Source organism: Spermophilus citellus (genome assembly GCF_964194105.1).
Source record: "Spermophilus citellus genome assembly, chromosome: 1".
Lineage (NCBI taxonomy): Eukaryota > Metazoa > Chordata > Mammalia > Rodentia > Sciuridae > Spermophilus > Spermophilus citellus.
In genome coordinates, this window is record NC_138182.1 from 219,090,640 (window position 1) to 219,110,808 (window position 20,169).

General features: G+C 33.1%; 1 protein-coding gene across 2 annotated transcripts in view; it reads left to right on the plus strand.

Moving 5' to 3' along the window:
- The window catches only part of EDIL3 (EGF like repeats and discoidin domains 3), a gene marked incomplete at its 3' end in the record, with an annotated part of 399,965 nt that extends 383,440 nt beyond the window's left edge, over positions 1–16,525 (plus strand). For both annotated transcript variants that reach the window (XM_081296057.1, XM_081296058.1), the window contains one exon: positions 16,376–16,525. In XM_081296057.1, the coding sequence (XP_081152183.1) occupies positions 16,376–16,525 (150 nt within the window). The remainder of the gene's footprint in view (positions 1–16,375) is intronic.
- Between the last annotated feature and the right edge of the window lie 3,644 nt (positions 16,526–20,169).

Sequence of the window (20,169 nt, forward strand, 5' to 3'; positions counted from 1 at the left end):
ACCTTAAAGAAGAGAATTAGTATTTTAAGGAGGAGCAGCCACATGTTTCTTAGCAGCAAGATCAAGGACAAGTTTCTTGATATTACATGGAGACCATTATTCTCACCCATTCAGAATCTTGTTTTCAAATAAGGCAAAATGGGAAGAAAAAAATCTGCTTTTCTAAAAGCAATTTCCAAGAACTAAATGACTTGTTACAAAAACACTAAGATTCAATAATACCCAGTGAATTGTGCCCACATATGATTGGGATTCATATACAGTCACTTTATTTCACTTGGATGTTTGGTGAGTGACTTAATTGAAACCAAAGTTAAGGAGACAATGAAATAGTTTCAGCCTTGTGTAAACTGAGGACATTATTGTTATTTAGGTAAACACCATCTGGTATCAGTGTTTGGAACTTTATCTGCTTAATTACGTGTCATAATTCCACATTATGAGACCTGACTAGGATCTATACTGGTGTGAAGAGCACATATTGTCTATGTTCACATAAATGTGGGAATTATAGAATTTTCAATCCCAGGGTAACTAAGAATGTTTCTATTTTTGGCAGAATTCAAAGTTTAGTGATGAACTAAGCTTTTTAATTTTAAATCATGTCAATAATCCTGCCCAAGAATGGAAAGACAGAGACAATAGCTAATATCATTTCCCCATGTTTAATGCAATAAATATGACATGGAATTAGGAATTTTTTTAAAGTTCAATGTTAGGGGTAAATGTGTTCATCAAAAGCGAATGAAGGGGGCTGGGGATGTGGCTCAAGCTGTACCGCACTTGCCTGGCATGCGCAGGGCGCTGGATTCGATCCTCAGCACCACATAAATAAAATAATGATGTTGTGTCCATTGAAAACTAAAAAATATTTAAAAATTCTCTCTCTCTCTCTCTCTCTCTCTCTCTCTCTCTCTCTCTCTCTCTCTGAAAAAAAAAAAAAAAAGAATGAAGGGAATATAGTGGTAGCTCAGTGGTAAAGCACTTGCCTAGCAGGTGTGAGGCACTGAGTTATTAGATCCTCAGCACCACATAAAAATAAATGAATAAAATAAAGTGATTTTTTTAAAAAAAAAGTAAATGAAGACTGATAATAAATAGGCAGAGACAAAATATTTAGTGAAGACATGTAAATAAAGACTTTCAGTATTTTCCATAATGATCGTCTATTATAAGAAAATCCAGATAATTTGTAAAAGGCTGAAATTTATTTCTCAAAAATTTTGTGGCTGGGAATTTTGAGATGAGATACTCGAAGATACCTGGTGTCTGATAAGGGTAAGCTTTTTTTGTTCATAGATGGTGTCTTCTAAATGTGTCTTCATATGGCAGGAAAGACACACATAAAAGCTCCCTGGGCGACCTTTAAAAGGGCACTAATCCCATACATGAGAACTCCAACCTAGTGACCGAATCACCTCCCAATGGCACCATCTCCTGGTACCATCACCTTGGGGATTAGGATTTTAACATATAAATTTGAAGAGGATAAAAACATGCAGTCCATTGCGGTATGTACACTAATAGCTAACTTCAAGGCACTCTTGTAATTCCATATATCAGTTTTAGAATTTGTGCTTTTGCCAAAAATAGAATGCTTGTAAATTTCCCAAAGGCCTATGACCAAGAGGGCCATATGTCAAGAAATATTAAGTCAGAACCAAAGAACTGACCTAACAAAATGACAGTAGTTTTCAGACCTACATCCACCTACCAGCTTGGTAAAGGATAACCTAGTCAAACAAATTCGAATTTGAAAAGCAGCACACTTTCACCAATGATAACATTTGTTTAAATGCACAAAGTCCATGTGGAGGAACAATTTATCAGAATCAATTGTGAAGGTGGGGGTCAGAAACAAGGTGCAAGACTGGATGCAAGTCTAAAGGTAAATAAGGCTGGATCCAACACTAGGCTGTGCTTCCACATCTGTGTTTTACAAGAGCTCCAAGTGGTCTATTCACCTTACAATGATTATTCTTGAATCTGGATAAAGTCAGGTTTAACAGCAGAAAAGGAAGAGGAGAGCAGGAAATGAGACTTATGGGACAGAACTGAGAAGAAATTACACAATCACAACCATAGAATAGAGCAACTAGTTAGATGCTGAAAATAAATGACAAGCGAGAGGGACAGGCTTGCCACTGAAACAATTGAGAAGCCATTTCTTTATAAGGAGTTTATTAATGTATTTTGGTGGAGGGGTACTGGGGATTGAACTCAGAGGCACTCACCCACTGAGCCACATTCCCAGCCCTATTTTGTATTTTATTTAGAAACAGGGTCTCACTGAGTTGCTTAGTGCTCTACGTTTTCTGAGGCTGGCTTTGAACTTGTGAACTTCCTGCTTTAGCCTCTGGGATTACAGGCATGCGCCACTGATTCAGGCTAGGAGTTTATTAATTTTAAGAAGTCATTCCTTTTATTTTGAGACATCAAATTGTACAATGACCACTTTATAGTATAAAACTTACTTAATGCTTTTGTTAGGTTATGTTTGTACTGCTAGTGTGAGCAACATGATTGTTAGCCCTACTATGAAACTGTGTTGATTAAAAATGCTAACATAAAAATATTAATTTGCCATGGGTCTCCCCTCAAAATGGTCATAGCTATTAAGCTTTAATAAATTGTTTAAAATTCACATGTAATCTTTAAAAGGCACTAAAATACCTGAAGAAAAAGAGATTAAATGAAAGATAATTATCAGCATTTTTATTTAAAAAAAGGCAGAGTCCTATTTGATATAGGTCTTTTAGTTATCTTTTTTACTGAGAAAACAAATGATTAATCAATCTGAGTTTGGTAAAATCCATGTTTTGCTTACTGAAGTTTTGTATTATTCATTAACTAGAATATAGATAAGAACTCCTTAATTTCAAAATAATTATAAATTAATATTTTGACTGTATACTATAGTCTATTTTGGAGGTAAAAAATGCTCAAGGACATGAGTTCTGCACGGCACACATGCTGTTTTTACTATCTGCCATCACACCATCAGTTACAATATGTTAAGCATTTAAAAGTCTTTTAACATGTTCAAAATGACTTAATGTTCCAGCCTTTTCCTAATTTTTCAAAGTCTAAATATAAAAAAGAATAAAAGATACTTGCTATCTGACCATGTTTATAGGAAACTATAAAAATATTCTTAAATCTGCCACACCCTATAAAATGATCCACTTAACAATAATTTTCATATTCTTCCTTTTTTTTAGTAATCAAAGAGAAAACATATCAAATAGTATAGAATACTCTTGGGAAAAACACATCTGTACATAGCTTTTGGGGGCTCTTTTTCAAAAAGTAACACATTTCTTACCATCATAAACCTTCTGGCATAATTTGAGACATATAACTGATTAAAAAATAACTTTAATAAAAGATGAATCCAGTGATCACACCTACATGAAAAGGCATCACTTGCAGTTTTTCTGCAGCTATGAACAGAAGATTACACCCAGAAAACTGAACACAAGAGCCAGTTTTCTGTTTTCCAACAATTTAGAAACAAAATTATTTTTGTATAGATATTTAATAGCTAATAATAATTAAAGGAAGGGATTCCTCAAAAGTGAATGGAAGCAATATTACTTTTACATAATAAAATTATACTTAATTTCTTCTCTAGACAAGTACCCACACAGATGCATACACACCACATCTGTACACTCCAGTGTAGTGCCAAGATCCCACTTCACCATCAGCTACAGCTCTCCCTACTCCCACACCCTAACATTCTTTCCTCCTCAACAACAGTCTTGCTTAGAAGACATATGGCTGAATGCTTAAATCACTTCTTTTCATACATACAGCTCTATATTAAGTCATTTCTGACCAGATAAGGTGAAACTCTTCAAAGAGACTTGGAATGAGGAAAGAGTTCTTAATGTTTGGTGAGAATTACCAAAGACATCAATTTCTCTACTGCCACATCATTTATATATCTGCTATGAAGGGATAGAGTCAGGCTACAAATTGTTCTGATGAAATGGAAAATACCTGGTATGATTTAAGAGGCGACACTAAGAGATGTGCTTTGAGCTTCAAGAGAGAAGCAGGTTGCTCTGTATTTTTAAAGAAGAGAAGAAAGGGATTTTCTATATTTCTGATGTAAGACTAAAAGGGAAAAAATAGATGTTCTTACTTTCTGACTACTCCTGGTAATATCTCCTGGAGATATCTTTATAAAGCAGATGATTTTCCAATTCTATTTTTTTTCCTTTAGGAATGTTTCTTAAAAGCAGTCAAAATCTGAGTGCTAGAAGGCAGATAGTTAAATATATAGCCACAGTTTAGAATGGCATATTTTATGTTTCATAAATCTTTATAGGCAATCATCCTATGTGATATATTTCCTAGAATATTCTTGTTACTTAAGGAGACTTTGATCATAAAAGAAGTCAAATATGGTGGTGTGTCCTATCTACTGACTTTTAGACAGAGCATTCTAAATTTCCAGTGAGTGTGGGAGAAGAAAGATACTAGTCAACTAAGTTAGCATCTTTTGCTTTGATTTTTCTCTGGGATTCATTCCCAGGGTCATGACCTAATAACAAAAGGTAAAAGGAAATTACACTCTTTTGATTTTTTTAAAAGAAGATACCAGTTCTATAGCTAATTGAAGCCAAGTTTACCCCAAAACAAACAACAACAACAACAACAACAAATAAAATAAACAGTCTACAGAAGTGGTGGAGGTCCCTTTTGCCTCTCATTTGACTGAGGTGGCTTTTAGCAACTTTTAGATCAACTTGTCACTTTCATAGTTGACTAAGGAATTACAAATGTCACTTACCCAACCATGTCAGTAGTGCAAAGGTCAGTATTACAGGGGAGATTCGGACCCCTTAATCTCACACATTTTGGGGTACATTGAGCCTGTCCATGAGAGGCCATGAATTGAAAGCTTTTTAAAATACTCTCAAAGGTATGCTATTTCCACCACTTTTCCAACTATCTCAAATTCAAAAAGATCTGAGAAAAATGGAATTTAGAAAGCTATCATGCGGTTCCCTTTCCCAATCAAGAATTAAATATCAGCCAATCAGCCTTCATGTCAAAGACAGGAAAACTAAGGAAAATGTATGGCAATGTGAAAAGCAATGAAAGGCCAGAAATGTAGGTTAAAAAAGAAAGAGAACCATATTTGCATTTTTGCTAATTATAATTGAAATCCTTATTTATGCATTTTGGAAAAAAAATCTTTTAGAAAGAGCAACAGAGTGAAAATAATGCTGCAAGAATTCTAAATGAACATTAAATTTGTGGTTTAGTTAAAAATTTATTTCAATACAATTAGAGATTTATAGCTACTAGGAGCATGAAGCTAAGCCAGATCAGTTCAGTGAAATGTAGAATTGCCTAAAATCAAAGATCTACTTTTTAACAAAATTACAATAGACAGCACACTTTAGAGCATAAAAAAATATACTGAGAGCAAAATGGGAATGAAAATAATTTTCTCAGAAATTCTGTATATTTATTTTAGAGATTTAAGGTCATTCATACATTGGTAGAAATCTGTAGAACTTGTCTATGTTTTTCTTTTACTTTCTCCATCAAGCAAAAATGTTCTACAATTGGACCTTTGAAGCTAAATCTTTAGATAGGCAGTTTGAAAGCCTCATATAATTTCATTGAGAGAGCCTGAGAGGCAAACAAATCTCTAAAGCAACCAGGATCTAGGTTTTTAAAGGACTTATGGAACAAAACATCATTTTGAAATGAGTATAGATAAAAATTGGTATCCAATGTAAATTACCATGGTGCAGATTTATTTATATATGTCATCATGCTCTATAGCATTCAGAAAACCTGACTGAAGTTTCTCAAGGGAATTCAAATTAATAATCACTAGATGTCCAAAGTAATGCTCCTCAAAGAATTTATAAACCATTGCAGAAAAGGATATTAAAGAAATACAGGAGAATAAAGATATTTTTTCTGCTAAAATATAAAAGAAAACAATGGACACTAGTTATTTGACATATTTATTAGGTTCATATTCATGAGAATAAATATCATCCAGAAATTGAGATTAAAAGCAAAAAGTGGAGAAAACACATAGACCCTAAAAGTAGAGGATATAGAAAGCGCAAGAGACAAAATAAAGAAATTCCATTAGATTTTTTATGTCAAGATTTGTTCAAAGAATTAAAAAAGAGAGTATGATCAGAATGACTTTTGAAGCCTGAGTAGCACTCACGGGTTGGCCCATGAAGTAGGGGAAGTTTTAGACTATAAATACCCTTTTACACAACTGACATTCCTTTTCTGACTGCTAATGCTACAAATAGAAAAAAAAATTCCTCTAAAAAATCTGTAGCCTTCAACAACACTTACTATAAAAGTTTAGGATTCCCCAAGTCAACCCTCACTTCTTTTTCTTCTTCTTCTTTTATTTATTTATGTTTAGTTGTTTTTTTTTTTTCAGAGCCTCGTGGTTATACATAGCAGTTGGGTTCATCCCAACAAATTCATACGTGCATGGATCTGCCCTCACTTCTGACATTAGTTGCAGGTTCATAGGTCTCCATGACCATCTTCAGATTTGATAATTCACTAGAAGGACTCACAGAATATATTTTAAAATAGTATACTCACAGTTCATGTCTGTGGAAACATACAGATAAAAATCTGTCAAGGAAAGAGTCATATGGGGCAGGTTCCAGAATTTCCCAGTCTTGACTTTTCAGTTATCTTCTCCCAGTTGAAATCTGGAGAGTGCTGAATTCTCTGCCATAATGTGACACAGCAAGTCTAAAGTACTGTCAACCAGGAAGCTCACCCTGGTCTTGGTGTTCAGAGTTTTTATTGAGCCTCAGTCATGTTAACATGGTTGACCTTCTGCATGGCTGAACTTAGTTTTCCAGATACTCTGGTGTTGAAGTTTTCCCAATGCAATCAACTGAAATTGCAGTGCTACTATAGACTGTCTGATATAGTCCAAGGCTCCCAGGTAAACAAAGTACTTTTTCAGACAGCACATCAAGAGCTTAGAGATTACTTCATGGGAGCTGAAGGCAAAAAGCCAGACCTCTCTTTGGGTTAGATTAATCTTTCATTGCACACTCATATTACACAGTTGTATGAACTGAATACTGATCACCAGAGTGTCATGTACACAAACACTAGGCTTATACTAGCTTTCACACATCCTAAACTCAAGGAAAGAGATTCCTACCAGAGAAATATTTCATTATTTAGCAATTTGATTGAAGATAGCACACAGAGGCATACTTCAGACAAAAATGTATCTTGCTATATTTTCCTTGCAAAGAAAACAAAATGATGAAATCCTTTGAAAAACAGAAAAAAAGCTGGTTGTCTAATTTGTTGTAACTAGTAGATGATACAAAAACAAGGTGTTTTCCATATGATCTCCTACCTAAAGACTATATACATGATATTTTCACAACTTGGGACATGTGCCCCTGTCACTGTCTGTGGCTCACCTTAAAGTCTTATATGTCTTTATATGCAAATATTTTGTATTCACTTTAATTGAATTTCTTCCCATTTAATTTATACACAGAAATGCTCACCCGCTAAAAGGTTTGGTTGGCTGTTAACTTCACCTGCAATTTTGGAGAGCAGTAATTTTATCCAGGATTCTTAAGGGCAAAAGATATTATGGCAGCTCTGTGTTCCTGTGTCCATGAGGATTTTTGCTGCAGCACTGTAGGAATAACCTATGGAGAAGGCTGATCCCTCAGCTCATTCTTTTGCAATCTGATGGTATATGTAGACTCTTGTTAACACAATCTACAACTCCAACCAAAGCCTTTTTTTTGAGTGCATGTGAACCATTTAGAATGCGATTCTCAATATGCCCTATTTTCCAAAGGAACATTTTCAGTATATTGGAATTTACCTGGAAAATAGTTTCTTATTTCCTTATTACATCTGAAAGGCTGTGTTCATATTTAGACTAATTTAGTTACAGAGTTTCATTGGTTTAGTGGAATTGATTGCACAGGAAACCATCAAGAATGATATACTATTCCTTCAATCATGAAATGGTTTCAGGATGCTGGCAAATTTTCTTATAAAATTGAATTTACTGAATATCAGTTGGAGCCTATGCTAGCTAAAAGAATCAAACTTTGGTTTTAAACTTTTTAGATCAAATCACTAACAGAAGTTTCATACATGTACAAGTTTTAAAATTTTAAATATTATATAGGCTCATACTATTTTTAAAAAGTTTCTACACATTTCAACACAGTATTTTACTTTTAAAGAAAACTTTTTATTTTTGAAATGCCCTACAGCCAAGTAGAGCACAAATTAATTGTAGATTAGTTTAAAACATTATTGAAAATAAAATCATAGAATTATGAACAGAGTGTATCTCTTCTAAACACAATCCAAATAAAATACATTATATTTAATTTCATTTGTATATACTAGTACTGTGAAAATTTTTATGAGTTTAAAACCTTAAAACTAATTCTTTAACTCATATTGTAACTAAACTTTTCAGTCTGAAAAATTTAAGTAATATTGATACTAAGTGTATAAAAGAGTTTTATGATGCTAGACCTTGAACCAATGAGCATCTTACCTTTAAATCACCCATGAAAGTCAGATTTTATACTCATTATACATAAATTATCACTTTATGAAAAAGGTACTTAAATTATGATACCCACTAAGTTTCAACTATTTTTAAATAAGTTATAATTTTTACTAAAAATCACTATTTTGAAAATGTCATGAATTCAATAAAATAAAATTAGAATAAATATAAATTTATGCACCTATGCTATAACCATTTCACAAGTAAAAAAAAATTTAAAAATCTTGGCTTAAGATAAAATTTTTGAAAAAAATTCAGAGGTTATCTAACCATAAATCAATCAACTATGACCCCAAACCTAAACAGGTTTAAAATTTAGATTGGCATTGATCAAAATACTGCATCCACAGTAAAGGCATTCTCTGTCTTTTGAGCTGTTCATACTATGTAGTAGATTAATACTATCCTACTGTGTGTTCAGACTGTCACACTTTGAGTCATACTTAAAACATAGAGTATCCAATGGAATGCAATCAAGATGAAGTCAGGTCTCAAATTCTATAACACAAAGATTTTTTTTAGCTGTGAATATCTATCCTGAAGCATTAGATTTGAATTTTTAAAGAGTTGTATTGTTATTGTTTAAAGATGTCAAAATTTTTTGTTTGTTTAGATGGGCTAAATGTCTCTGCTCATTGATAATAAAATACTAGTAGGTTGACATTATAGACAGGCATAATTCTAATAAGTATATAGGTTTTCTAATTATCTAAATATACACCTGCACTATTTGTTTGAGACTGTCTGTGGATAGGTCAAAAGTTCCACGTCAGAAATATTAGAGAGGGAACTTAGCACTGGCAGATCTGAGTTCTCTTCCTTGTCTCAAATCTCTTTATTGTATGGGTAGAATTAGATTACAGCAAGATTCCGCAAGGATCACAGCTAGTAAAGACTGTTTTATCTAACTTCATTATTAAAAGTTCTCTAGGTGAAAGGATAAATAAATGAAATTATGTATGTCAAATAAAGAATTGTTCACTTTCAGCCACATCTATTTCTCTCTCTCTCTCTCTCTCTCTCTCTCTCTCTCTCTCTCACACACACACACACACACACACAACACACACACACACACACACACACGTTGCCTTAGGAAAGTGGAATTTTTATCTGTCCTTTATTTCTTAAGAACATCACTTTAGTGTACAGGTGTAGTCAATAAAGACAATGGTGTGCTTGACACCATTAACAAGGCAAATTTAAACAATTAAAAAAAAACTTGAGAAAGTTTTATTCACCACTTCTGTTGGCATAATATATAGAATGCCAGGTGTAGGAGTTTACACATATGAAAAGAGAAATAAGAGCCAGAGTGATGAAGTTATTACAGGGCTGGAGCTTCTGGGAAACTGAGGCTGTGCAAAGCCCTCCCCACTTGGATCCTATTCTTGCAAATAAGTCAGAAAGCTTTCAGACATGTCATTCAGAGCAACAGATATGATTTTATTAGAAGGGATAAGAAAAGGGAAAAGGGACACTCTCACCTGTGAGCAGGAGAATGATAGCATGCCTTTCTTGACCTCTGGTTTTATGAGGGATTCCATAGAAGTTTCTAGAGGATCCCACTCCTGTCCACCTCTTGACATTTGAGTACAGTGGGATGACCTCAGACTTTCAAGTCCCCCTTGCCGTGACCACTCTAGATCACTTTGGCCCCTAATGCTGTTTCAAATAGGAATCTGTTCTTACAGATTTTATGGTTATGGGAATTATCCTTAACTCCTGGAGTTCTGGGATCTGGTCTGTGGAAGAGTTACAAAAGCCTCCCCTTCAGGGTAACTTGCATTTCTTGTAATGGAATTTTTTTTTAAAGCTACATTTCTGCTGCAGATAGCAGATAGTTTCCTGAGGAATGTGACATATCCTGTCCACTTAAGCCAGGCAGAGCTGCAGGTAGATTGCTGCTTAGAAAAGTAAGCACATAGGAGTCAGCACAGTGGGCTCACTTTCTAGAATTATTTCCTTAACTTCATGTTCCCACCACTCTAATTTGCCTGTCTCCTATCATAGTGATTTGATGCCAATACCATGCTGTTTTTGTTACTATTGCTCTGTAGTATGGTTTGAGGTCTGGTATGGTGATGCCACCTGCTTCACTCTTCTTGCTAAGGTTTGCTTTAGCTATTCTGGGTCTCCTGTTTTTCCAAATGAATTTCATGACTGCTTTTTCTATTTCTGTGAAGAATGTCACTGGGATTTGATGGGAATTACATTAAATTTGTATAGTGGTTTTGGTAGTATGATCATTTTGACAATAGTAATTGCACTTATCCAAGAACAAGGGAGATCTTTCCATCTTCTAAGGTCTTCTTTAATTTCTTTCTTTAGTATTCTGTAGTTTCAGTGTAGAGGTCTTTCACTCTTTCATTAGGTTGATTCCCGTGTGTGTGTGTGTGTGTGTGTGTGTGTGTGTGTGTGTGTATGTATTTATATTTTGAGGCTATAGTAAATGGGGTAGTTTTCCTCATTTCCCTTTCAGAGGATTTTTCACTGACATACCAAAATGCTTTTGATTTATGAGTGTTGACTTTGTATCCTGCTATTTTGTTGAATTTATTTACTAGTTCAAGAAGTTTTCTGGTGGAATTTTTTGGGTCTTCTGGGTATAGAATTATATCATCAGCAAATAGTGCTATTTTGAGTTCCTCTTTTCCTATCCATATCCCTTTAATTTCTTTTATCTAATTGCTCTGGCTAGTGTTTCAAGAACTATGTTAAATAGAAGTGGTGAAAGATGGTATCCCTCACTTGTTCCAGTTTTTAGAGAGAATGCCTTCAATTTTTTTTCCATTTAGAATGATGTTCGCCTGGGGCTTAGCATAGAAAGCATTTACAATGCTGAGATTAGTACCTGTTATCCCTAGTTTTTCTGGTGTTTTAAACATGAAGGGATGCTATATTTGTCGAATGCTTTTTCTGTGTTTTTGAGATAATCGTATGATTCTTATCTTTACATATATTGATGTGATGAATGACTTATTGATTTCTGTATGTTGAACCAACCTTACATCCCTGGGATGAACCCCACTTGATCATGGTACGCTATCTTTTTGATATGTTTTTGTATTTGAATTGTCAGAATTTTATTGAGAATTTTTGCATCTATGTTCACTAGAAATATTGGTCTGAAGATTTCTTTCCTTGATGTGTCTTTTCCTGGTTTGGGAATCAGGGTGATACTGGCCTCATAGAATAAGTTTGGAAATGCTCCCTCTTTTTCTATTTCACAAAATAATTTATAGAGTATAGGTATTAGTTCTTCTTTATAGGTCTAATAGAACTCAGCTGTGTATCCATCTGGTCCTGGGCTTTTCTTGGTTGGTTGGCTTCTGATGGTGTCTTCTATATCTTTGCTTGAAATTGATCTGTTTAAATTGTGTAAATCATCCTGATTCAACTTGGGCAACTCTTATGACTCTAGAAATTTTTCGATGCCTTCAATATCTCTATTTTATTAGAGTACAAGTTTTCAAAATAATTTCTAATTATTTTCTGTATTTCTGTAGTGTCTGTTATGATATTTCCTTTTTAATCATGTATGTAATGATTTGAGTTTTCTCTCTTCTTCTCTTTCTTAGCATGGCTAAGAGTTTGTCAATTTTATTTATTTTTGCAAAGAACCAACTTTTTGTCAATTTTTTCAGTTGTTTCTTTTGTTTCAATATCATTGATTTCAGCTCTGATTTTAATTATTTCCTGTCTTCTACAGCTTTGGTGTTGATTTGTTTTTCTTTTTATAGGGCTTTGAGATGTAGTATTAGGTCATTTATTTGTTGACTTTTTCTTCTTTTATGGAATGAACTCCATGCAATGTACTTGCCTCTTTGTACTGCCTTCATAGTATCCCAGAGATTTTGAAATGTTGTATCAGTGTTCTCATTTACCTGTTAGAATTTTTAAATCTCCTCCTTGATGTCTTTTGCAGCCCATTGTTCATTGGGTAGCATATTATTTAGTCTCTGGGTGTTGGAGTAGTTTTTTTTATTTTATTTTATCATTGATTTCTAATTTCATTCCATTATGATGAGACCTCAGTAATATGCTGACTCTTTAACCTTGAAGAATTCAGGAAATTAAAACCAGTCACTATTTGGATGATGTGTACATAAATTCCAAATGGTTAAAATAATGAAAATCTATTTAAAAATTTTAATGAGTTTAGAACAAATAAAAAGAAGTACATCTTTATGAACCAGATGATTTTTCTAAAGAAATATCTACAAAAAATCCCCAAATAATTTCTGCATAGTTATAAAGTCCTAGTCCATGAATGTTAGAAGAGCTGAGATATGCCCCACCATTCTAACCATGTCATGAAGGACAGTCTTGTTTTTCTTCATGAGCCTGGGCAGCCTCCTGTTAATGACAGCTACACTGGTCTGAACAGACATTGGTCCCTAAAAATGAATGACAAGTCTCATCCTAAAATATATATAAAAATGTCACTTGAAGCAACATTTAGTTGTTACATTTTATCTGCTATTCTGTCTGTGTTGAGAATTGAATCCCCACTAAAACCTGATTTGAATATCAACTAGCATTACTGGAGAGTCAACAATAGAAAACAAAATACAAAATCTGATCTAAGTTGAGGGTACTGTGTTTTCACTCTCTCTTCTTCTCTTAGGTTGTAATTATGAAAGTCTTTCCAAAATGCCTTGAATGCCTTTTTCTTGAGGCCTCATATGTTAGAAATGCCTCAAAGACTCCATAGGCATTATCATGTTTGAATATATCAGCAAACTTGTCATCAGCTAATTAGACTCCTTGTCTAACTGAAACTTGATCATATATTTTCTAAATGTAAATCAAACTGTGTCTCTCACTTAAAATGTTTTCCCTTCCATATAGTGATGTAATTCTCCATTAGCCTTTTCAGACTTCAATTTCTGTTGGAATGCCTATATCTTTAAAGTGGGCATCTGAAACCCACATTTTTAGAAATATTAGATATTTTATGAAGGCAACCCAAAATACTGTGTTTGCATTCCTTTGCCAGGTAAACATAGAAATGGTGTCCTTATGCAGGGTCTTCCTAGGGCTGGAGACAAGAAAACAGCTCATGTGCCATATGTTTACACAGCAACCGCAAGATGTCCTCTTAGCAACTGTGTGTTTTGTGCTCTGCGCTGTCATTACTGAGAAACCTCTCAAAACAAAACTGTGTTTTGGTACTTTCAGACCACGGGTAGGGCAATTTCAATATAAATTTGGCTATTTTTCACAGTACACTTTCATTTTAAAATCATCCTGTTTTCTGAAACTTCACTTGTTTCTTTAAATGAGCATCAAAATAACTATGATTTTTTCTAAATTTCAAAAACTCTGAATTTTCAAAGATGTATTCAACTTCAGAACCAGCAGATTTTCTTTATATTATAAAGAAATAAATAAATTATGAAGAAATAAGTATAATCAATCATTTAATGATTTGTGTCTTGATAGTTCCTCATTAAAACCTGTGCTAAGAGAGTCTTAAAATTGTTTCTTCCTGTTTTTTTCTTCCAAGAGGTGTTATAACACTATATTTTGAACTATTATAGATCTTGCAATGAAAGTTAATGAATTTAAAATCTATTATTTCAAAGATATGCATTAAGTTCTCTAGCAGGGAACAAAATTGGATTTTAGATTCCATATTAAATTTTAACATTACAGTGAAGCATTTGAATCCAATATTGTGCCCAGAGAGAATGTCAGGAAACCAGAGCATGTATCCTTGTTTTTGCTATTGAAATGACAAGCTCTTTCCAGATTTTAGTGCATGTTTACATGGTATTTCCTATATGTAGGAGCTTTTGCTAACAGAGACACTGTTAACTCAGTAACACATGGCAATACAGAGTAAGTTCTTCCTTGGTTAATATAGGCCAGAGCATTGATGGAAATAAAGTTCCTATTAAATTAGTATAAATTTTGTTGTGTCAGGATGATGGATTCAGGACTAAGCAGAGTTCAGTATTCTATTCTTCAGCAAATGTTTGTTCAAAAATCAGCTTTGAGATGTATTTTGTGTCAAGTTGAAAAATTATTCCCCCACCAGATGGGGACAGCAGTTTCCATTTGCTTTCAAGGGCAAATAATCTTTCCATGAAAATAGCAGGATGACTACCTACTCTAAACTGTTGCTTCAATTAATCAGTGCCACACTGTCTAATGCTTTAAAGAAAAGTGTCTTTATTTTTCTCTTTCTAGGGGAATCTTTTGTGACCATTTAAGACCATACCAACTTATTCTAGAGACTTATATTTAAAGCATTCCCTGTAATTTGAAAAGGTTCAAAGATGTGAGTTAGGTATTCTCTTATAGGATGAAGTTTCTTTTGGGGGGTGGGGGAGGTATTTTCAGTTCTTCCTTTGACCGTATAGTCATGCTTTGATCTTAAATAAGAAAAAATTATCTTTCAATCACAAGATGCTTTTCCTTTTAATAAATAAGTTTATTATTATACGTAATTAACTGGTTAGTCAAAAGGAAAACTTATTAGTATGAAAGAAACACCTTGAAAAGATTTTCACTATCCTAGTTGAGCTAAGTGAAAACAATAAAATGTTAGCAGTTACTTTAATAAGAAATACTCAAAATCTGTAGGAGAAGTGATAAAATCTTCAGATAAATAAGTAACTCAGTTTCTGCCTAAGTAATTTATAATTTACTGTCATTCTTATCAAGGTCCCAGTGTTACGATTTCTTTTTTTAATTGGCACTTGTCAAAGTTACTTCAAAGATCTCTATGGACCAGGCATGGTGACTGGCATTTATCTAATCCCAATGGCTAGGGAGGCTGAGGCAGGAGGATCACAAGTTCAAAGCCCGCCTCACTCACTAACTTACTGATGCCCTAAGAACTAAGGGAGACTCTGTCTCAAAATTTAAAAAATTAAAAGGGCTGGCAATGTGGCTCAGGGGTTAAGCACCCCTGGCTTCAATCCCTGGTACAAAAGAAAAATAACAAAAACAACTCTGTGGGAAAAAATCTATAAAACCTTTTTTTTAAAAAAAAAAAAAAAAAGAAGAATGAAAGCAGCCTTGCAATGAAGAATTTCAAAATGTTTTAAGTCACATGATTATAACATTTTATCTTATGGATCCAAGTTTTAGTAGATGAAAAGAAAATCTAGTTCAGAACAAGCATTGATAGGCTTGTCTTTCTGGGAGATGAATTAATTTTGTTTTCTATATAAGAAGTGAACAAACGACACTGTGATAAGGACTGTTGTTTCTCACCAAATCTCCATGTACTCCAATTCCCAACCTCCATAATTAAAGGCCATATAATTAGTTAAGGTCAAGTATAATCAGAATAATGTAAGTTGCTTCCAAACTTTCTTCTTTAAAACATTCTTTCCCCTTGCATTTTGTGAATGTGAAGCACACATGTTCCAAATGATGGCTGTCATCTGAAAGCAAGTTAGATCTCTGAATTATTCCTTAAAAGACAGTAAATTGGACAAGCTGCCTGACCAACATCAGTCTTTGTAAAAAAAAAAAAAAAAAAAAAAAAAAAAAAACTGTTGCATTCTTTAAAAATGGAGAAAGGCAGATAAAAATTATATCTTCCAGCTTTAGAATCAACTCTTACCTTTTCTAACTCTTTAAACATTAATTGAAAATTCAATTTAAATGATCTCTTGAAAGAGGCTGCAATATCTTTTGAAGCAAAGAAAATAATTCATAGTTAATCAAATCTTGCATTTGGGAAATACATTCCAAATAAGTAAATTAAAATTATTCTGTAGAAAAAGAAGACCAGATGATTGAAATTTTTTTTTTCTTTTTTATTAGGTCTTCCAGGGCAATTTTGACAATGACACTCACAGAAAAAATGTCATCGACCCTCCCATCTATGCACGACACATAAGAATCCTTCCTTGGTCTTGGTACGGAAGGATCACACTGCGGTCAGAGCTGCTGGGTTGCACAGAGGAGGAATGAAGAGGCTGCACATCCCACAACACCCTTCTTTATTTCGCTGAAAGTATCTCCATGGAATAAACTGTGCTAAATCTGTAGGAAACTGAACGGGGTTTGTTTTCATGAAAAAGTGCTCAAATTATGGTAGGCCACTAACTGTCTTTTTAAGGAGGTCTAAGCCTGCCTTTTTGATTATTTGATTTTTTTTTTTATTGTTCACCTCTCTTAAGTAACCATCACATTAACTGTAAATTACTTTTCTCATTGTTTTTCTGAATTATTTGCACTGGTTGAACTACATTAGGGAAAGAAAGTAGCCTTCTTTTTATAGCAAAAGTTAAAAAAAAGAACCTCATAGTTATCTGGTAAAAGTTGATAGAGCTTTTAAAATCAATACTCAACTAATTCTTATAAAAGAAAAACTATGATGTTAGCAATAAGGGTTTTTTTTCTGTAATGACTGCATCACCCTGTTTCCCTGTGCCTACCTAACACTGTCAGTGTTTATAACAGAATTAGAAGAAGAATCTGTAATATGCAGTACAAATTAATATTATGATTCTCATTTTACTTTCATTATTTCTAATTAGTGATTATATAACTTTTTTCCTTTTTCTTTGCATGTGTATTCTTTACTTTTTATATTTCCTGGATAAGTCAATCCTTTTTTCCTAACTGAATTTTTCTCCAATTATTTGCCTGAAGAATATTCATATTTACTCATATATAAGGAACCTGATTAATGATCAGTAGATTGAACTATAATTAATATTGGTAAATTGAATATGAAATTTTATTTTTGAAGGAAGGTGTAACAAGGTAATTTCCAAATACTTCCTTTGTGAAAACCATGATGCCATTTGCTAAAAGAAACAACAAAAATCATTATGTACCTTTAAATTTAAATCTTCATTTTGATGGTATTTATAGTCTCATCTTTGAATTTCAAGACTAGAAATACTAGTCTCTCATTTTTTTATTTTTTATTTTTTTGTCTATTTAAAACAATTAGCAAGCAGATATTAACAAAGTGCTGCATAGCTTGGCCGAGCATACTCATGGTTTCTTTGTTCATCTCCGAATTTCCTGTGAAACTAAAATTTTATTGATATTTGAAAATGATGGTGGTTTCCCAGGAAAGCACATTGTGTAGGTATTTGTAAGGAGCAAAGTATTTACTAATGACAAAGTCGTAAACCATTTCTAAGATGAAAATTGATTTCTATTTATTTTGCTTCAAAGGTCCTGAAAAAATAAGCAATTATCATAACAATTTGTTACTGATAATGGAGGTTTCCGTGACATGTCTGTAAAATTAAAGCTTACATTGCCTCCATAAAAGTCCTCAACATCTAATTTATAAGCTTCACAAGTATTTATTTTATAAGGCTTAGAAACAGAATTATTGGAATTTTAAATTAAGGGTCCTGGAAAAGGAAGGATGGTATGTGTACGAATTGTTAAGGTCCCACACAACACGGCTAAGTTTTATTTCCTTTAATCTTTGTGCTGCATAACAAAAGCCACTAGACTGTTACTGTCCTGTCTGTCCATGTGTTAACAGCATTTCTTACTGATGTATATATGGAGTGGTCTTCAATCATAGTGAAGAATTCAAAGAGAAAGTCAATCACATTGACATTTTTAGTAAAAGCAAGTTAATTAGTCCAAGGGGACTGGCTGGCCACATATTGGTTCTATGCCCCATGCTTTCTACTTTAGGGCTTTATTGTGAAATTATTGATTTTTAAGCCTCAGAAATGGTAATTAGTTTTCAACATCTTCAAAAACAAAATTATTCTATCATTGATATTCTCTTTTTAGATAATATTAAATGAAAAATATCTTTAAGTGGGCTAAATTTTAAAGTCATGTTATAAATAATTACTTAAGATTTAAAAATATACATACACTTATTTATCTAGCCGATGGTCCTTAATTCTTTTGGATTTCCTGGCCTACTGAATTTCTAGATGTTTTCCTTTACAGATCATGCATTAGGAGTATTTATTAAAAATTACGAGTAATTCTTTGTGATAACTTACTTCACCAAAATTATTAATGTTCTCATGATATTTTGAATGTTTTTCTATTGACACCTGTTAAAAATATTTTTTCCAAGATAGTTGGTTAAAATTATATTAGTTACCTTTTGAAAGACACTAAAATGATTCCCCTGCTTGGGCGTGTTCTCTCTGATTGATGTGCTTTTCACAACATTGCATGTCCAATGGGGATTCTGTTTGTCCCTTGATGCCCAAAGCTGATGACAGTAAAGGGATTCTCACATGTGAAAATGTTGATACTTATTCTGAAGTAGCCTTTGTGTCACTTGTATCAGTGACATCAAAGTAAAGCAAATTTATTTTATTTTAATTCTAAAACAAGTAGAATCTCATAAGCAGAAACCAAAAGGAATCACCTGCTCTTCACTATATTAAGTAACTGCAATGTGCTAATTTTAAAATTTATAAAACTCATGACTTAAACATCCCCATTGAATCTACATCTTATTTAAAGCATTTATTGTATTCACTAACTACAATTTCATGATTGACTTTCTCTTTTGGAACAACTTCATAGTGGTTGGTGTGAATTTTGAAGATTTAGGGTACTAATGATTGTATCTTTGCTAGTTAACAAACTATGAAATATAATGCTGAATGCTGGCTGTGATGTGTCAGGAAGAACAAAAATAACCAAGACACAGTAACCTTTACAAACTTTCAAGCTGTGTAATATTCCAATGTTGTTGTTTTTTTTTTCTTTGTATATATACTTAAATCACGTAGGATGTTGTAAAATCAGTATGACCTTGTCTAGTCTTCAAACTTAAAATAAACTTTTGAAAATCTGGGATACTTTCCAAGGAGTTATAATTAAACACATTTGTAAGAATACACAAATTGTCTTTGAGTGCCCACTACGCTTGACCACATGCTTGGTTTCTTTTTTATCTGTACAGATCAATTAAACTGATACAGAAAAAAAAAATAGAAATTACAATACCCTTGCAGAATATATTGATATGAGCTAAATTGGTCTTTCAAAGATTGCTAAAGTGTATACATCCTCACATTCCTTTAATTTGTAGAAATGTTACTAAATATTAATAATCCCAAGTCAACTTTTTTCCTCATGTATATTTAAAATGTTGTGTTGCAAGAGTGATGTGCCTGTGGTTAATCAGATGTTGCTATTGTTTCTATTATTCTTTCAGTTCATTATACTCAGGAATATAATGAGGTGAGCCAGTCAGTAGCAAGCAATCATATGACACTAATAATATATTTTCCATGTAACTTCAGCAATTGCTTAACTGAAGTCATAACATTTGGCTTCTTCATAAATCCTCCTTCTGACTCTCTGGAAGTCACTAGGGAAATATTAAGTAGATGCACTTCCAACTTTTTTATATTTTTTTAGGACTGAAAAAAATTACGATAATTCTAAGATACTGAATACTGACTACTTATTTGAACTTTCATGAGTTTTGATAGCTCTCAGTATTCACTTATTATATGTGTTTATTCATATATGTTCCTATTTAATTGAATTTTAATATAAAAGTTTCAGTGGGGCTCCATTGTTTGACTAACACACACCGCACACACACACAGACACACACACACACTAATGTGTGTGTTACTTTAAATAAAAGTAAT